Source organism: Marmota marmota, unplaced genomic scaffold (assembly GCF_001458135.2).
Source record: "Marmota marmota marmota unplaced genomic scaffold, marMar, whole genome shotgun sequence".
Lineage (NCBI taxonomy): Eukaryota > Metazoa > Chordata > Mammalia > Rodentia > Sciuridae > Marmota > Marmota marmota.
The window spans coordinates 114,456-135,739 of record NW_025999872.1 but is presented as its reverse complement, the minus strand read 5'-3'; the positions used below and the strand labels follow the sequence as shown (position 1 = coordinate 135,739).

At 38.1% G+C, this 21,284-nt stretch overlaps 1 protein-coding gene across 2 annotated transcripts in view; it reads right to left on the bottom strand.

The window, feature by feature from the left end:
* The window catches only part of Ikzf3 (IKAROS family zinc finger 3), a 90,871-nt gene that overhangs the window by 29,350 nt on the left and 40,237 nt on the right, over positions 1-21,284 (bottom strand). For both annotated transcript variants that reach the window (XM_015506628.2, XM_048785122.1), the window contains one exon: positions 221-481. In XM_015506628.2, coding sequence (XP_015362114.1) covers positions 221-481 — 261 coding nt within the window. The remainder of the gene's footprint in view (positions 1-220; positions 482-21,284) is intronic.

Sequence of the window (21,284 nt, the reverse complement as noted above, 5' to 3'; positions counted from 1 at the left end):
TGGCCTAGAACACTGTGCTCTCTATAGGCTTCTTTTTTTCTTCTTTTTGTAGCATTTACAATATGTTTGCCAAATGCACAATGAAGCAGGAGGGAGAGATACATCAAAATTATAGCAAAGATCACTGGAAGTAATCCAAAGCCCCAAATCCTACCACTTCATTCCTTGAGCGGCTGTGTTAGGACAGTTTTCAGAATTATGGAAAAAAGAGACTATTTACCAGTATGGCTCCTCTTGTGAACCATTAAGACATTGAAGCTAATGCAGGATAATCCACACACATCGCAGTTCATCTTTCCACTGGTTGGCCTGCCACTATCATATGAGACAACATGTCTCTCCAGCTTAATATTTTCATACTCATTATATTCTCTTGCATAGCTATAAGGAATTTCAGGCTCTTCTGCATTTCCCAAGGGCTCTGTCTTTAAAACATTCTCATCTCTTTCACTGTATTCATCTTTCTCTTTCATCGAATCATCTGCAGGGGAGAAAATGCAAGACATGAACAATGACTGCATTTGAAGCTATGAAAGCAGTTCAGAAAGCAGAGACCCACAACTGACAATTAAATACCAAAAGGAGCTAACATAACATTGTACATCTACAAATGCCATTAAGATGATTACTCATTATTTCAATTCAAAACCACAATCTTTGGAAAACACAAATACTCACACACATAAAAATAGATGACAGTGTTTTAGCTATCCAGAAAATTAGAAATAATAAGTTTTTGCCATAACTGCTCTAAGGGACCATGAAATGAACATTTTGAGCAACCTGTCTCCAATACTAGGGGAGAAGAAAAGCTCTGAGATCTAGTACCTTTTTTGGTGGCTATAGTTAAAAAGGAATGGTGATGTGCTCTTAGGTTTCAAGGAGAAAATATCATTTTAATCCTTCAGACAAATCCAATTTATGAGATGTGAGCCACTATGAGAACTAAATAGTTAGCACCGTTTTTTTTCTAATTTTGAGCCACACATCCCTTTCCATGCATATGAACTGCTAAAACACATTTTATCTCCTTATCTCTCTTGGGACTGATAAAGACACAAAACTAAGAGTAAAGGAAGCTGTCAGTGCTAGTGAAATAGTGTTGAGAAAGATAAAAGGAGAAGTAATTCTTAAGTACAACCTAAGGAGCCACTTCTATTGACATAAGTATACGAGATCATTCTAAGCAAAGGAAGGGACACCCAGACCCAAAGCAAGAAGGAATAGGCCTAAGAACTGGAGAGGAGAGGAGGGTCTGGCTCCAGTGAGCTGGGTGAACAAGTACCATCTTAAAAAGGGCTGTCACACTCTTAAAGTGAAGAACGTAGGAAACAGAGAAGGGAAATTTATGTGCCAGCACCAACAAAACCTAAATATTTGCCTGACAAGATAACAGGTGTTTTTAAGGGATTTTTCATGTATAAAAGTATGCTATAGAAATACTTTCTGCTTTAAACATTGCTTCTTGGAAATTGGAAGTTGTACTTCCCTGTGAGGAATCACAAGTCAATGGAATTTAAGGCTAACAGGGAAATTAGAGATCAACTAATCCGACCCTCTTGTTTCTCAGATGAGGACATCTGGGAGCAGAGGTTTCCAGAGATCTGTCTGAGCTCACACAGCCAGGTAGTAGCAGATATGTGACTGAAATGTGAAACTTAATCCAGACCTATCAATTACTTGGATATGACCTCACACACTAGATATAAAAGGTCTAAGTGGCATCCTACCAACTATGCCATGCCCTCCCTTCACTGGAGTAGATGTTAAACCCAAACACTCTGAAAAAAAAAAAAAGATATTTTTAAAAAGCACACTCCTTCCAAAACACATCAGTAAGTGTTGCTCCTGTTGCCCCACAGGAGGAAGTACAGCTGCAGCTGGGCCTGGCTTGCTACCTTCTACCCAAGTTTCAATTTTCACTTCTATCAAGGTTACCTTTCATCTATATTAACTGTGTTTGCTTAATAGAGCAAGACAGGGCTTAACCACCACCAGCAGAGCCCTGGCTGCAGCCCTGTTTCACTGCTTACCACAGTCCACGGTTCACAGCTCTCGCTCTTTGGCAGAGGCAGGGCTGCAGGATAAGCTTGCCATGTTCCACATTTGCCTGTCCTATGATCTGGGTTGCATATGAATTGAAACCTATGTCCTGCTTGGAAAGGGGTTCATTTTCTTCTTCCTCTGGATGGGTCTTGCCTGCTTTCAGATGGAGTGTTTCCTTAAGTGGTTTTGTTTTAAAAAAAGTTTTTTTGAAGAGAAGGATGCACCTGAGACTTGTACCCTCCTTTCTTCCTCCATCACTCCAGCTGTGGGTGATATCCCACCAAAGCTTGAATGCTCTTCAGTTTGCATGTAGGCGTTTAAAAGAACCTCAACGGAAAACTTTAGCTACTGAAAACCATAAACAGCAGAGTGAAAGGGCCAGCAGAGAAGGATCCTTTTCATCTTGGTTAGAAAATGTAAATATGACTACTCTCAGGCCACCCCATGGTCAGTGAACATTAAAAAATAGCAAGATCAAGGGGTGGTATTTCTAAAAACAGAACAGAAGAGAGCTGCTCCTTTTCTCAGGGTTTTGGTCAGCCTGGCCTGGAACTCAATACTACTTCAACTTGGTTCAAGGTCAGACCTTAGATTTATGTCCTTTATGACTTAGCTGTGGAGCAAGAAAGACAGTATTTGAGACTAGGACCTGTCATAGGGAAAGCATAAGAGTCATATGGACAAGCCATTAATTAGGGAAGTCCTTTGGAGTACTGGACCAAAAAAGTTCCTGGTATAATTGCTCCTTGACCAGTTTTAGATAAATGACCTGCATGACCTCTCTATAGGTGAAAGTAAACAACTGCATGTTAGAACAAATTAGAATCTAAGGTATGAATAGGATTTCTGAGAGATTACTGGGCTTAGCATTCAGACTCCAAATATATCCATTGAAACATCCAGGAAAGACACTAGACTGCTCTAATGAAGAGATTCACTCCATTCCTTGAGAGGAAGACTTGTTAGAGCAAAGGAAAGGAGGAAACTCTACTTAGTTTTCCTAGAAAATGCTGATAAACATGTCTAAAGTCAAACTTGTTATCTTTGACTCCAAACTTCCTTCTGACTTGTGACTGACTTATTTTTACAAATGGCATCTCCCCTCTTTCAGTCTTCAAACTATGGAATCCTTTCCTTTTCCCTCTTTACATCAAGTTTGTCTTAAGATCTGTCAACTCCATATCCTCAGGCTCCCTAGGTGCCACCTCCTCTTTTCATTCTGTTTGCAATTTAGTTTTTAGCCTTCCATCACATCATGCCCAAACATACCCTCTCTCAACATTCTTTTCTTTCTTTAAAAAATGTTTTTTAAAGTTGTGGGTGGACACAATACCTTTATTTTATTTATTTTTTATGTGGTGATGAGGATCAAATCCAGTGCCTCACACACGCTAGGCAAGCACTCTACCACTGAGCCACAACCCCAACCCTCAACATTCCTTTCTAGTCAGATTTACTACGAGGTTATTTATGCTTACTGCCTCTATGGCCTCAAAACTGACAAAATCCCCTGGAATCTGGCTTCTGCCACCATAATTCACTGAATCTGCTTCCCTGAAGATTACCGATAATCTCCTGATTTCTAAATCCAGAGCTTTTTTCTATGCTATTCCTCCTGACTTCTTGGTAGTCCTTGACACCACTGGCCACAATTCCTTGTTCTTCTATATTTCAATTTCTTCAATGAAATCGTACCTCCCCTTGCTTCCTGATTGCTTCTTTCTACCTCTTTTTCCTCCCTCTGCCTCCTACCTATTTCTGTTATCCTCTGTTTTCTTCCCTCTATACACCTCTCCTATGGTGATTTCATCCATTCATAAAGCTCCAACTAGCATCTTTTTAATTTTTTTTAGTTGTAGATGCACACAAAACCTTTACTTTATTAATTTTTATGTGGTGCTGACGACGATTGAACCCAGTTCCTCACATGTGCCAACCTAGTACTCTACCACTGAGCCATAACTCTAACCCTCCAATGAACATCTTAAATAATTAGTTCCCCAATATATATCTCTGGGTGTAAACTCTCCCTGTCTTCAGTCTTCTATTTCCACATTCTTCCAAAGTTATCTTCGTTATCTTCCCAGTTTTTCAGACTACAATTCTTAGAGTCATCCTTCTTTTTTCATGTTTGCACCCCATTTTCAATCACTCATTGGTTCTCTTTGTACCCAATCTTTAATCTGTGCCCCATTCACTATTCCCTGTGCCCATTGTCATAATTCTCAGACCCTCTTGCCTTTCCCACAACCCATGGTCTCCACATTGTTCTCCTTTCTCCTTTCCAGATCACCTTGTATATTACCACAAGGTTGCCCTTCCTAAACTATAGCTCTGGTCTATTCTCACCCTGTCAAAATTTAACAAATTTTAACCAAACTAAACAACTTCTAAGTATTCTTCGTTTTGCTTATATCATTTTTCACTGCCTAAAGGTCTTTCCCTAACATTGCCATAGGTCCGAGTCCCACACATCTTCTAAGGCCAAACTCTCTCCCTTCTAAGTATGACTTCTCCAATCTTCCCACCTGGAAAACAACAGGTTTCTTCTTCTTTTAAGTTTACTTATAAAACTACTTCATCTCCCCTATGGACATGTAAGCTTGCTGAGGGCAGAAGCTATGTAAGCCATGTACAGGTACCTCAGTATTCCCTATGACTTTGCTTAACCTGTACCTATTGAAAGCAGTGGTTGCTTGATATGGTGGTATGGTAGTCCCAGTTACTTGGGAGGCTGAGTCTGGAGGATCACTTGAGCTAGGAGTTTGAGGTCAGCCTGGGTAACATAGTGAGACACTCAACTCAAAACAAACACGTAAATAAACAAAAGACCAGAGGTTGTATGGTTTTAAAACAGAAATTTTAGGGCTTCTACCATAGATCTATAAATCTTAGTGAGGGAACTGGAAGTATGCATTTCAAAACATGTTTTCTAGGTAAATATGTATACAAAGGAGTTTGAGAACTGCTGTTATGGAGTTTGACCCAGTGCCCTGATAAAGTAGACATCCAATAAATTCTTGGTACCTAAATATACTATTACATTAGCCTCCTAGCTGGCCTACAGTATATGTGACCTCTGTTATGCTGTATCCTATTTGCCAGATTAATTGTCCTGTGGCAATGAAACCCTTCTTAGAAACTTTCAATGATTTCATTTGAGAGAGAGAGAGAGAGAGAGAGAGAGAGAGAGAGAGAGAGAGAGAATTTTAATATTTATTTATTTTTTTTAGTTTTCGGCAGACACAACATCTCTGTTTGTATGTGGTGCTGAGGATCGAACCTGGGCCGCACTCATGCCAGGCGAGCGCACTACCGCTTGAGCCACATCCCCAGCCCGATTTCATCTTGTTTACAGAATAAAGTACAAACTCCTTAGCAAGGCTAGTCCAGAACCTGCCTCACACCTACCTGATCATCTCATTACACTTGAACTTTGCTACTCAGAGTAAAGTTCTTGGATCCAGCATCCTTTGGGAGATTGTTAGAAATGCAGATGCTCAGATCTCAGTCCAGACCTACTAGATCAGAATTTGTAGTTTAACAAGATACTCAAGGGTTCTTCTGCACAGTTTGAGAAGGACAACAGCAATCTGACTGATCATGGTCCCAAGCCTGTTCTCCAGCCTTTCCCACACCTCAGAGGTCCTTCCACCACACCAAAGATCTATTCACATCCCAGAAGGAGATTAAATGCCACTTCTTCCATGCAATCTTCCTTGATATCCTTGACCAGAAGAAAATTCTTCTTTTTCTTTGTTTCATACACCTGTTTCATTCAGCTTTAAATTTAGCATGATGCAATTAACATCTACACATCTACCTTTGTTTAGTAGGCATGTTCATAACATGTTACATGTAAACCCAATAACACTGTTCCATTGATTTATATTATATGCTCAGAGATGTTTATCATCATTTTTCACTGATTTTCAGTTGTCAGGGACTAGCAGCTCCTGAAGTATTTAATAAGTATAGAAAATCATAAAGATCTGGCAACAAATACCCAAATATACTTGAGAAACGGCCTCACTGTATACTTAAGTCATAAAGTGAATGGACCTTTTGTCATGTGAATAATCCCCCATTTTGTTTTTGCAAATTCTAATCTTCTTATTCTATGTATCAGGTTTCTTAGACATACAATTAAATTAATGATTTAAAAAGACCATCTAGAATCTTCAAAGACACCAGCAAAATTTTATTTATTTATTTATTTATTTATTTTTGGGGGGAGTAAAATTTTATTTCTTAAATCAGGTGGTGGTTTCAAGGATGCCTGTTTTGTTATTATTATATAAACTGTACATGTAATTATATGTGTCTTTTTATATGAATGATCTATTTCATAATAAAAATGTTAAAGGCTTTCTAAGTAAATTTTTTATAATTGAACTTGTGGGGAAAAGAACATAGCAAACCACAAATTGCTGATAAAGGTAATTGCTACACATTCCCAGAGGAGGGAAAAGATGTCTAAATTGAATCTAACCCATAGGAAATTAGATTAAACTAAACTTCTTTCTAAAGGAGCTGCTCTGGGGTACAATTGTTCCCATCTTTGTCTATGTTCAGAAGGCCTCTTAGGAAGATGACACACACTAACACACACACCCCCCAGAGAGAATTTTGTAGGCTGAAGAGAACAAAGGTCTGGCTCATGGGGGCTGATGCACATGGTTTCATTTCCTGGGGTGATGGTTATCACATGAAAGGCTTGCACTCCAGAGTAGACATTTTTGGTTTCACCTGAGACATTGCAAAAACAATGGGTCCTGGAAAGGATCCAACATCTAAATCCTTCAGGGGCAATAACAGTCTCAGCCAACTGTGCCTCAGTTTGTTTTTACAGGCACATAAAATGCTCGGTTGGAGAGAAGAACCTATCAAAGTCACAAACAGAACAGGCAACTTGGGTGCCTTGGAGAGCACGTTATTAGGAACTTCCTCATATTAAAAAGTAGGTTCCAAATTTCCTTCCTAAACTATAAGACCTCAGAATCCAACTCTGAGAAGAACTGAGTTCGAAGTAATAGCCTCAAGTTTGCCAATGATACTGTGAGAAGGGACAGAACAAGTCAGAGGCTGTTAGGGAAGACACAAACGGGTGATGTTGTTTAGGTGTTTTACAAGGATCGGGGGTCATAACCATGAAATCCTCAGCACATGCAAAAGTCAACTGGATAACAAAGAAGCTTAATCATCTTAATGTGGCATTTTAATGATGCCACTGATTTGCTATGCCAATTCAGAGATAATGAGGCCCTAATGCTACAGATGTTCAGCCAGGCTAAAAGAAAGGGGGGTGGGCTTTTTGAGCATGCCATTTTCTAACTATCCAATTAAACAAATTGTGAAAGCATCTAAATAGTTTACCAGGTTTTGACAGCTGTTAATAGGATTTAGAAGCTTGAAGCATTAAAGAGCAAAATGGGAGATATATGTATTGTAGGTATTTAGCCTACGGAGTTTGTTGCTATCATCCAATCCAGCACAAACAGATAAACTACAACAGATTCCCTTATAAAATTAATACCCGTACTTCTTTCTCACAATGGCCTCTTTGTATTAGGAACGAAAACACTGAAATCGTGGGTCATTTTCATTTTCTAATTCACACTTTTATGGATAAGTAATGAGAGACAAAAACCTGCAATATTTTTATTTTTTTTTAAAGTTGTTGTTGGACACAATACCTTTATTTTATTTATTTATTTTTATGTGGTGCTGAGGACCGAACCCAATGCCTCACAAGAGCTAGGCAAGTGCTCTACCGCTGAGCCACAACCCCAGCCCTAAAAACCTACAATATTTTGAGAACTAAAAAATAAAGTTTCAGAATTTCTTTACTAGTAAAATTATAAAGTTTCAATGGAAACTTTTGATTATTGATTTACAGGATCCATTATGGTTTCTTCTTTCTCTTTTAAAGCTTAAAATGATGGACAGTTATTAACTTTAAAAATGCCTCTTTTTTAAAAAAATTCTTAGTTGTTGATTGACCTTTATTTATTTACTTATATGTGGTGCTGAGGATCGAACTCAGGGCCTCGCATGTGCTAGGCGAGCACTCTACGGCTGAGCCACAACCCCAGCCCCTAAAAATGCCTCTTTTAAAATTAGGAAAAGGGCTGGGGATATAGCTCAGTTGATAGAGTGCTTGCTTAACAAGCACAAGATCCTGGGTTCAATCCCCATACACCACACACACACACACACACACAAAAAAAGGAAAAAGTGATTCAGACTAACAAGAGATAAAATACTAATATCTCAATAGCAAAGAAATGATAGATTTGAGTAATATGTGGTTGGTTTAAGTTCTCATTAAAACATGTTCTCATCAAACTTTTAAATTTACCCATATAGAATCTATACTGGTAATCAGTAAATCATGTCACTTCAAATGTAAGAGCATTATCATGAAAACATAAAAAAAAAGTTTCAGTTGCAAAGGACTCCTTCAATTTTACTGACATAAATCTTTTTATTATTATCTAATTATCAAATAGGTCATTCATTGGCATAATAATACAAACAATTTTGTTCAATAAGCAATTCATTGCTTCCCCGTTAGAACAAGAGGAGATTCACCACTTTTAACAACAGGAGTACACCACTCAGCAGTAGGTGAGGTTCCTGTTGGTCAGTTGAGCTAAACTCCTCAAATGTCATGGAACCAGTGCAGTTCTTTATCTAAAACTGTTGGAAGAAGTGGAGAACATGATGTAAGAAAGTTCTTTCCAAACCATAAAGCAGTCTACAAATATAAAGTTCATGCTGTCAATTATAGAGATTAACTTTTTCTATTATTTTACTATGAATTATATGACTTTGTGTTTGTATTTCTGGAAAAAAAAAACCCTGCTATTCATCAAAAATAGTTGATAAAATACCCTAAAGAGGTTGAGGTTTTATATGTTAAAGAGTAAAGATAGACTAAAGTATGCACCGGGTAGAAATCTCATTCATAAATACACAAGAAAAAAAACTTCCTTTTCATTTAAACATGAACTATTGACTCTATCTTTCTTAAAATTAATTTAAAATTCAAAGCATTTATAATATAATTCTTTGAAAAACTGTCATCCATATATAATTAAATTGGCTAAAAATGTTCTGACTGACACCATATCAAACTCAGGACCACAGGTAAAGGGAAGGAATGAAATGTCTTCCATATACAGAGCCAAAGAAGATCTTGGTGTATTTAGTGTGTGTTATGTTATGTAATAATTAACATACATATTCCACATAAAAACTAGAAGTATTTTCAAGCCAGAGATGAGCTTTTAATGATATTTGTGTCCCCAGAACCTATCAGAGGGATAAATTACTTTAAAAATTGAATGAACTAATGAACGAACTTCTGGGGCAGCCTAAACCAATTTACTGATGATAACCAGGCCAAGGAAGGAAGAAGTAGTAAACGAATGAGGACAATATGGCCCTATTGGTCTACAACAATCTGAAGCTGATATGCAGCATGTAGATTTTCTCTTTTAGAATACACGAGAAGAGGCCTCAGTCCCACGTGATGGTCAGTTTTGCAGCTGATATCTTTGCTCTCTGTAGTCTGGCTCCTGCCACTCCTACTCCATCCCTTTGCAACAATAATGCACTACTTCTTGATCCTCTTCCCTTAGCTCCATTCTTCACTGGTTCTCTTCCTTCCTTGCTTATTTATTTTCTCTGTTTACTCCTCTGTCTCCTAGATGTGAATGATCTCCAGGGGTCTATTTCTTGAAACTTTCACCTCTTCACTTTACCATCTCTCTCCTGATCCAACTTTTTATGGTGGATGATTCCCAAGTCCATTTCTAAAAGATCCTTCCTTCTAAGCCCCGGGCATATACATCCAATCACTTCCTGGATTTCCTACACTTGGTTCATACTCCAACAAGCTGCAAACTAGCTCATTATTTTTCTTCTTCTTCCTTTCCAAAACTACTCCCCCTGTAACATGCCCATTTTCCATCCACATAGTGCTATTCAATGTCAGTGTTTGCATTTTGTTCTACTTGTATCCTCAACATTTAATACTGTGCTTGGTACAGAGCTCAGGGACTGCTTCCCAAGTAGAAGGAAGGAAGGAAAAAAAATTGAGAAGGAAGGAAGGAAGCAATGAACAATGACTTTGTTCTTTGCCTCAAGTACAAAATTAGGGTTGATTGTGTTTTTAAAAATCACACAGACAGCAATTTTGCCTAAAGCTAGCACATTAGCTCAGAGTAGAGGGAAACGATAAATTGTATTTCTAACTAAAGGTATTCCAATCAGACCCAAATTATATACAGAGTTCTTAAAGGAGAGGGAAATGAATATAAAGATTAAAAATTAGATGATTCTTATTTTTTCTAACATGAAATTAATTAAATTTTTTAAAATACCAAAAATAATACAAAAATTACCATCCCAATGTATTATTTGGACTTTTGGCTCTCTCTGCTTCCTTCCCTCCACTGGTTTTCAAATAATGGGATTAGAGCACTGAGAAATATTGGAGAGACTCAATACTGCCTTCTCCTAGGTGAATGTATAACATTAAAAGCGCACAAGGGAATAAGCTATCTTGTCACTGGAACATGTTCATCCCTGGGGGTGAAGCACAGCAACAGCTTAACAGCTGCCCAGTCATACACTTTAAGGCTGCAAGCAAAACTGCATCCTAGCTCAACCAGAAACTGTGGAGGAAATATTGTCTAGCAGAATAAAACTAGAATGGAATCCAGCCAAGAAACTGGAGAACATGTCCCTTCTATTTCAAATGGTAATTCCAAATGATCACAAATAGGTTTCTATTAATTAGATTCAAATAATGGAGTAGGTATTGATAATTACAGGGAAGGGACAATATGGAATTTAGCTCTTTTTTTTTTCCTACTAAAATCTGAATCTTTGCAGTAACTACTTAGGTGACTTGAACAAGTCACTTGACTTCTATGAATTTCCTCATTTGGGCAAAGATAATATCTATACCTCACAGGGTTGTCACAATAATGAAATTAAGCAAAATAATGTATGTAAAGGTACTAGCATAGTAGCTGACACATAATGTTTATGACATTGAGTTAGATAAGGTCTAAGATTTCTTAGATATGACACCAAAAGCATGATTCATCTTACAACTCAATAATAAGACAAATAACCCAATTAAAAACACAGAAAAGATTTGGACTGACATTTCACCAAAGAAATTATACATATGGACAATAGGCCAATGAGAAGACACTTGACGTCATCAGTCATTAGAGAAATGCAAATTAAAACCACAATGAGATATTCCTTCACACCCACTAGAATGGTTATTACCAAAAAGACACACAATGATGAGTGCTGGCAAGGATATGGAGAAAATGTACTCTCCTATGTTGCTGGGGGGATATAAAATGGTGCAGCCATTTGGAAAACAGTTTGGCAAGTGGTAGGTAGCCTTCTAAATGGCATCCAGTGATCTCTGCTTCCTAGTTCATACATGGTGTGATCTTCCCTTGAGTGTGGACTGGACCTAGGTGATTTGCTTCTGATGGCAAAAAGCGATGGGAGGCGTCACTTCTGTGATTAGGCTATAAAAGACTGTGAGTTGGATCTTGTTCATCATCTCTCTCTCCTTGTGTGCTTTTCTGAGAAGTAAGCTAGAAAGATTATATGGAATGGGAGGCCACATGTGGCCAACCTCAAAGTCTCACAACCCTCAAGACTGAATCCTGACTGACCATGAGTGAGTTTGGAGCTGACCCTTCCCTAGTCAAGCCCTTGTATGAGACTACAGTTAAGGTCAGTGCCATAACTGCAGGCTTGGGAGGGACTGTGAAGCAGAGGACCCAGAGACAATGTGCCTGTATTCCTGAGATCATACATTTATATTGTTTTAAGCTGCTAAGGATTGGAGTAATTTCTTACATACCAATTGATAACTAATATAGGCAGTTTCTTATAAAATTAAAAAAAATTTACCACACAACCCTGCAATTCTACTTTGAGGTATCTACTCAAAAAAAAAAAAAAAAAAAGAAAGAAAGAAAAAGAAAACATACATTCACACAAAGACTTGTATGTAAATGTTCATAGTAGCATTATTCATAAAAGCTGAAAAATGTAAACAATCTGAATGTCCATCAGCCAGCCACCTGATAAATAAAATTTACTATATTAAATACAACGGAATACTACTCAGAAATAAACTACTCAGAAACAAACTCCAGATACACACAGAAACATGGATGAACGTCAAAGAAGTTGAAGAAGCAACTTCTAAGCAAAAGAAGCCAGAAGTAAAAGGTTATGTATGGTATCATACCATTTATATAAAATGTCCAGAAATGAATATCTAAAGAGACAAAAATCACATTAGCAATTGTCTGGGACTGGAGGGAAGAATAGGAATTGACCACACACAGGTACAAGAGGTTTTTAGGGTTATGGAAATATTCTAAAACATGGGGGTAGTTGCACAACTCTGTTAAGTTTACCAAAAAAAGTCAATGAACTGAACACTTGAGCAAGGTATGAAAATTATAACAAGATGAATGCTGTTTTTTTAAAAAGAATAAATATATACAGATTAAAAAATAAAAATAAGCCAACAGCAAGCTATCCTCTATTGACACTACCTCAAAGGGAAGATTTGTAACTACACATTTATCAGCTACTACAAAGAAGATCATGACAAATGTATGTTGTTTTTTTGTTGTTGTTGTTTGTTTGTTTTTAAGCTATGACCAACCCCACAAATACTTAAAAGACTATCTTTTAGGCATTTAGGAACTAGGATATAGCTCAGTAATGGAGCACTTGCTTAGTACAAGGGAGGCAACTGGGTTTGATCTCCAGCAACACACACACACACACACACACACACTCACTCACACCGAAAGACTAACTCCTCTTTGTTTTCATGCAGATGATTTCATGTTCTCTTAAATGAAATTAACAAAAATAAATGGTTAGGGGGCTGGGCTGCAGATCAGTGGTAGAGCACTTGCCTGGCATGTGTGAGGCACTGGGTTCGATCCTCAGCACTGCATAAAAATAAATAAAGATATTATGTCCATCTACAACAAAAAATATTTAAAAAAGAATAAATGGTTAAAAAAACACAAGATGCATCTCCTACTTGGCAGTAGGAAAGGAGGCTAAACAATCAATTATAAAATAGTTGGACTGACAGGATACTCTTGTACTTAGTAATTTTATTATCAATTTCAGATACATACCTAACCACTGATTTTTGCTTTTTCTAAATTGTGCTATAATCCACAAGTATACAGATTTTCAAACTGTGGGTTACTTATTTGCCATATTTTATGCTTCATTGACTATACTGTCTCAATTTCTATTCTGTTAATAACTTAGTGAACTTTGCTAGGCTATAATTATCAATTAGTTAGTGAGTAGATCTCTGACCTGCAAGTCAGCAGTGGTATAAATGCACATGGAAGAGTGCTCTGAGGGTTCATTCAAGGATGTGAGGACTTAAATTTCTCATAAATCAAAAGGAAAAAAATTAAAGAATTATCTTTCCTATATGGTCTAAGAGAAAGAACTAGCACAACCTGAAAGACTAGAAAATCAAGCTGATGGTGAGTAAGGGAGAGGTAATATAAAAATGCCAGAGATGGCTTTGGGCTCCAAGCAATAAAGGAGGTAATAAAAGACCATTAAGTTGTTTCCAAATTCGGTTGGGTAGGAAGTATGGTTACAAGCATGGACTGACTTAAGTTCATCAAAAGCCTTTCATATTTTCTCTAGGGCTGCTCTGAATTTACTCAAGGGGTAACAAAGGATAACAAAGGCATATCTGGGATTTCCGCTTCTGTAGACGCAGGTGCAGAAAAGCCTGGTTCTAACAAATCTTGTCAATGTCTTTAATGCCACCAGACTGACGAATATAGTGAAATATCTGTCACGATCCCATTTTTACTTTTTCAGTTGACATAATTAACAAATCTATTAAGGGTAAGGTCACAAATTATTTTTAATTATTAAACCATGGGTCTCCATATGTTACTGTTTAGACAGCATCACCCACTGCAGAATACAGTCTTCAAGACTGTCATTCCTGCAATCTCAAATCTAGATCCAACTGCAGTCAGTTAAAGCAGATTTCAACCAGGCAGCTAAATGAGAAAACATCTGGACCTACCAGTCAAACTGAGAAAGGTCACATGTTAAATCCAGATAATCTTGTTTATTGCTGTTTGAAGGTTATACACCAAGGGCTGGATTACCAGGGTCCTCCTTTAGGCCTGGCTTTGACATCTTCATTCATCTGCTGTGTGTGTGTGTGTGTGATACTTTAAAATCCAAAGCCTTAAAACTACTGTATTGTTAGTCACTTCCAAATGTAATTTTCCTATCTCTGAGCCCAAATACTCTGTCAACCAATTGCTGGACTTCTGATTAAATGCGGGAAGAAACCACATAATAGAATGTCAAGGGTGAACATCTAGCATTTTAAAAACTGTTTTCAGAGACTGGGGATGCAGCTCAGTGGTACAGCACTTGCCTAGCAAGCCTGAGGCCCTGAGTTCAATACCCAGCACTAAAATTAAAAACAAAAAAACCAGTAGGACACAGTGGTGCACAACGCCTCAAGTGGCTGAGGCCGGAAAATCATGAGTTCAAAGACAGCCTCAGCAGATTAGTAAGGCACTTAGCAACTCAGCAAGACCCTTTTTCTAAATAAAATATTTAAAAAGGCTGGGGAGGGCTGGGGTTATAGCTCAGTGGTACAGCACTTGCCTCTCATGCATGAGGCCCTTTGGTTGGATCCTTAGCACCATGTAAAAATAAATAAATAAAAATAAAGATATTGTGTCTATCTACAACTAAAAAAATTATTTAAAAGGGGAGGGCTGGGAATATGGCTCAGTGGTGGAGCACCCCAGGTTCAATCGCCAGTACCAAACAAATACCAACAAACAACAACAACAAAAAAAACTGTTTCAAGTTTACATCTAGCATTTTTCTATCCATGAAGCCACCTGCAACTTCTCCATCAAAATTAAGAAAAAAGAGCCTGGTGCAGTGGTGTATGACTATAATACCAGCTACTTAGGAGGCTGAAGCAGGCAGATCTCAAGTTATAGGCCAGCCTGGGCAACTTAGTGACACCGTCTCAAAATAAAAGGACTGAGGATGTAGCTCAGCGGTACAGTGCTTGCTTAGCATGTTGGAAGCCCCCTAATTCCAGCAGAAGGTAAGTAAAATTTAAAGAATTAAATTAAAAGATTGCCCTAGGACAGGTTTCAGGATGGTGATAAAGAAAGGGGAGTGGGTCTATCTTATGGTTTTTTCATAATTAGTGTATATTATTCTATATACGCACAGAACTAAACCAAAATTGTTTATGTTGGAAGCAGTTCCACATGCCAATAAATACAAAACCATCATGAACACAGTGAAGTCAAGAGCCTTAAGACCTGCTTTGGTTAGATCTTTTAATCTCTTCTGGGTTGTGGACTTCTGGGTAAACTGTACTCTTGGCCCAGAAAAATGTACACATGCCTGCAAACACAAAATTTAAAGGCTGTAAATAAGCCTTTAAATTACAGGTGCCTCTAGGATATTCTTTGTGTACTATAAGATAACAGTTGGCAAAATAAAACTTTTGACTTAGTACCCTCAAAAGAAATTTGAAAGGGCTCAGCAGATTAGTAAGGCACTTAGCAACTCAGCAAGACCCTTTTTCTAAATAAAATATTTAAAAAGGCTGGGGAGGGCTGGGGTTGTAGCTTAGTGGTCCATTGCTTGCTGGTACATGTGAGGCACTGAGTTTGATCCTCATCACCACATAAAAAATAAATAAATAAAATAAAGGTATTGTGCCTATTTACAACTAAAACAAATTTTTTAAAAAAAGAGATAAATTTGAGGGTCTGGGGCTGGGGCTCAGTGGTAGAGCGCTTGCCTAGCATGTGTGAGGCATTGGGTTTGATTCTCAGCACCACATATTTGCAATTAAGTAAATAATAAAGGCCCATCAATAATCAATAAAAATATTTTTAAAAAGAAATAAATTTGAAGTCTTATATTTATCCTTTATATAAAATGGACATTAAGAAGATATTAAGGTGAAATTCCCATTTTCATCATAAGTTTACTTTTAAAAATAGATAATTGTTGGAGATGGGGTTGTAGCTCGGTGGTAGAGCACTTGCCTAGCATGTGTGAGGCCCTGGGTTTGATTCCCAGAACCACATAAAACTAAATAAACAAAATAAAGGTAAAAAATAGATAATTATTTATTGTAAATAATGAAGGTTTAAACTGTTACTACATACTTTCAGATATATCTGATGAAACATAAATTACTGCAATTTGATTTACCCCATCATAAATTAACAAATACATAAATTAGCTTTTAAAAAACTAAGAAATTTTCTCCTTCAACTTCTATTTCCAGTTCACTTTACCCATACAGTCTTATCCCAATACACTACTCTTATATTCTGAGCTCTTCTATCGCTCAGCCTATATCTTTCCAACCAAAAAGAAGAAGAAGGAGGAGGAGGAGGAGGAAGAGGAGGAGGAGGAGGAAGAGAGAGAGTAAGGTTATTTTTGTTACCATGAAGTGCAATATGTCAAAAAAATTCCTTCTGGATCAAATTATTAGAACCAACTGATTAAAACAATCATGGTATATTATAATTATATATATTTATACATATACATATATATACATGTGTGTGTGTATATATATATGTATATATATATATATTATTTTTTATTTGTTGATGGACCTTCATTTTATTCATTTATTTATATGCAGTACTGAGAATTGAAACCAATGCCTCACACATGCTAGGCAAGTGCTCTACCACTGAGCCACAACACCAGCCCAAGATTATATTTGCTAAGAAAGAAATATTGATGCAGGAAGAAACATCATGACCAATGCCACAAAGCAGGAAGCCCAGAAACTACTCGCTTATACAGGGAATTTGAAGGGGGGGAGGTACCTGTGATTGAACTCAGGGGCACTCGAACACTGAGCCACGTCTCCAGCCCTATTTTGTATTTTATTTAGAGACAAGGTCTCACTGAGTTGCTTAGCGTCTTGCTTTTGCTGAGGCTGGCTTTGAACTTATGATCCTCCTGCCTCAGCCTCCCGAGCTGCTGGGATTACAGGTGTGGGCTACCACATCCAGCTATAATTCTTGATCAATAATTATCAAATATAAAAAGTAAAGTTTGGGGGGAATGTATCTCTCTCTTTCTCTCTCTCTCTTAGTTGTAGTTGGATACAATACCTCTATTTTGTTTATTTTTATGTGGTGCTGAGGATTGAACCCAGGGCCCCACAGGTGCAAGGCAAGTGCTCTACTGCTGAGCCACAACCCCAGCACCCCCTCCTCCTCCCAAATGTATTTCTTAATGAGAAGGATAAAGGATAATTTGCGAAAGTCTAATTAAAGAAATTATTGAGTTGACCCTTTGTTTGGCATCCTGAAAGTACTTGCACTGTAGAGATGGGTGAGGGATGTGCCTTTCTTTAATGAAGTAGAAAAGGTCATTACAAAACAGGAGATGGGAAAAAAAATGGCAGTGGCTTCTAGGGCAGATCAGTTTTAGGAAGAGAACATACTGAAGTTGAGAACCTGGAAATTAATTCTCTTAAAATAATCCACATGCATTCAATCCTTGGAAAACCTTCCCAGTGTTTAAAGAACACAGTTAAGAAAAATCCCATTGCCAAAATATACTTAAATGCTCTCCTTCACTTTATTTGATTAATCAACAATTGTTTAGTGAGCACTTGTGGACAAGGTAAGGAATAAATGGACAAATCGATTGTTGGATGGAAAGGCAGAAAGAAAAGGGAACAAAACATTTACTATCTGCCCAGAATTTTGGCATAAAAGAAGAATATGACCAAAAAAGATTGTCCTTGCCATGTCTTTGGGACACAATAAAGTATAATAAGACCTGTCACAACACAATGTACAAATTTGGCTATAACAGGATTGGTGACTGCCTGCAGTTATCCACCCCACTCCCTTCTCAGATAAGAGGAAGCTGAAGTTCTTAGTGCTGTGGAAGTGGGCAGGAAGTAACAGCTTCATGATCCTTCGGAACTTTTAAAGTTTAATGCATGTCAGCTGTGTCCACTGTACACTTCACAGTGGTTGTTTTGTGCTTTTCCTAACAGCACAATTGCTATATTTCATTAACTTTACAATAATATGATCCCTATATTTTGTAAGATAAAATTCTGGATCCTATCTACTATAGGGAGATCAGGAGATCTCATGTACTCTTCTCATCTCCAACACTATTTTCTTTTACTCAAATTACCCTACCCCCAAAAAAGCCCCTGCTGGGTTTATAAATTATTAGGGAAAAAAAAAAGAAAAACAAATTTATAAGCCAGGACAGGTTTTTGTTCAGTCCTCAGGTCAGTGGTGTGCTGGTAAATGCTTACCAACCAACACAGTGAGTAGGGAGGGTTTTGTTGATTTCAGTGGTATAAACAGTCCACCATGGCCAATTTCAAGCTACCAGTGTAAAGTCAGCCAGATCACAAAATTCCTGAAATTAATTAACTAATTAATTTATACCAGGGATTAAACCCAGGGGTGCTTAACCATTGAGCCACATTCCCAGCCCTTTTAAAATATTTTATTTAGAGATAGGGTCTCACTGAGTTGCTCAGACCCTCACTAAGTTGCTGAGGCTGATTTTGAACTCTTGATCCTCCTGCCTCAGCCTCATGATTTGCTGGGATTTATAGGCATTTGCCATCGTGCCTGGCAAATTCCTGAAAATTTAACAAGTGACAGTGAGCTGGCTCTGGCACACCATAGGGACTATCCTTTCCCCCTGCAGGGTCCCCGCTTCATGTAGCTATCAAACTGCACAGGGTCCATGATGGCCCAGTCACCACGGCTGGTGCCAAACCTTGTGTGAGCTCAGGACTCAATGGCAAGAGTGGCTGCTGTGGGAGTCAGCATGCTCCTCTGGGTGTTTCATGAGTCTGCTATCCCTACTGGAAGGAGGCGCCAAACGACTGCTCCACAGAAGAAAAATGAGAAGGGGAAACTTCCCAAGGATCCAGTAAGGACAATGGGAGGACCCATTTTCTTTTAATTATTTTGATTGTTCATCTTCTTTTGCAGATACCAAATGCACACCTACACATTCCTCTTATTTCACTGTGCTACACAGTCTGGTTTTAAAAAACAAAATCCAGAGATGTGTTTTGTTAAAATGTTTTCAAGGAGACACGGTCTTAGTTTTATCACCAACAGAACCACTGTGTGACACAGTGGAAGCTCTAACACTCTGCCCAGTGTGAGCACATAAAGAAATCCCCTGTGAGTGAACTTGTGCAGCAATGCACTGCTGATTTTGTAAGATAACCCCTGCATCCCATGAGCGACAGGCTTGATCTGGGCTTGAGAGATGTAATATTTTGATAAAAAACGGCACTTCCTTTTGAAGCATGTATTTGCGTGTGCTAAGCCATACCGCGGAACCTCAATGAGCGCAAGGCGAGGCTGACTTGGTCTCTCCCAGCTCGCTCCAACCAACCTCCTTCACACATCTATTGTAGCAGCAATTAGCATCCATGAACCACAAATGTGGCTTGCTTTTTTCCCCTTTCAGCTGCATCAAAGTAGTGAGTACTTCTTATATTCACACAACAGTTGTACACCTCAAAAGGGATCGAGACTGTGCCATGAAAAGCTACTAAAGATGACAGTTATTTCCTAAGGGAGAAGTTCCTTAATCCAAACATCTCTACAGCATAAGGTGTCACAATTAGAGAAATTTTAAGGCCTTTCAATAAATTATCAAATTTGACTTTTCTTGAGAAACCTGGCAAGATCCATAACTCTAACAGGAAAGAAGAAACCAAACAAAAACATTAAACACCACAGTACTATGAATTAAAAAGAGATCTCTTTCATGATGGGCATCATGTATGTTTAATATTCAGTTGTAAAGTCAGGAGACAAGGGTTTGGTGTCCTGCCAAAAATCATGTCTGCCTGGAATCTCAGAATGTGATTGTATTCAGAAACAGGGTCATTATAGATGTAATTAGTTAAGATTACACTATAATCTTCTCCATGAGGCCTTCTTACAGTATCCCAGCTCCCCCAGTGTAGTCTCAGAGCTGAGTTTTTGGATTACACTATAATCTTAACTAATTATAGTTAAGATTAGGCTGGATTAGGCTGGGTCCTAAATCCAATGACTGCCATCTTTATAAGAGGAGAGGACATACAGAGAAACACAGGGAAGAGGGCCATGTGTCAACAGCAGCAGACATTGGAGTGAGACTCCCAAAAGCAAGAAAAATCAAGGACTCCCAGAAGCTAGAAAGCTTTCGCTGGAGCCTTCAGAGGGAGCATCGTTCCTCAGAATGGAGAGAGAAGTTCATGTTGCTTTAAGCTACTTGATGTGTAGTAATTTGTTATGGAAGCCCTGGGAAACTAACACAAAAGGTAAATGTGCAACATGGGCAGGGTAAATGGCTGCTGTCCATGGGTACTGAGGGATGCTGTATTTTTTCTGCCCCGAGAGCAGCTTTAGAATGAATGGCTAGTCTAAGTAGGAAGAGGACTGCTGAAAAATGGGGCCAGTAGAATGTTAACTGCAGAGAGCTGGCAGCCAAACTTATATTCCCTAAATATTCAAGGAGAGAAATCAATGCCATTGGCAAATGCCATAGAATCACAGCCTCATAATATACATGCTCATGACAGGCCCTTTCCATTCATTTTCTAAGTGGGAAATGGTAAAGATGGGAATCCAGTGTCAGAGGAGGAAAGACTGAAAGAGAAAGCTGTGAAAGTTCCACTTCAGTCTTCCACTCTTAAGTCCATGTCTTCTCTTTTATTTATTTATTTATTTATTTTATATATGACAGTGGAACGCATTACAATTCTTATTACACATATAGAGCACAATTTTTCATAGCTCTGGTTGTATACAAAGTATATTCACACCAATTCATGTCTTCATACCTCTACTTTGGATAATAATGATCACGTTCCACCATCATTAATAACCCCCTGCCCCCTCCCTTCCTCTCCCACCCCTCTTCCCTATCTAGAGTTCGTCTATTCCTCCCATGCTCCCCCTCCCTACCCCACTAAAGTCAGTCACCTTATATCAGAGAAAACATTTGGCATTTGTTTTTTTGGGGGGATTGGCTAGCTTCACTTAGCTTTATTTTCTCTAACTTCATCCATTTACCTGCAAATGCCATGATTTTTCTCCAGGCCC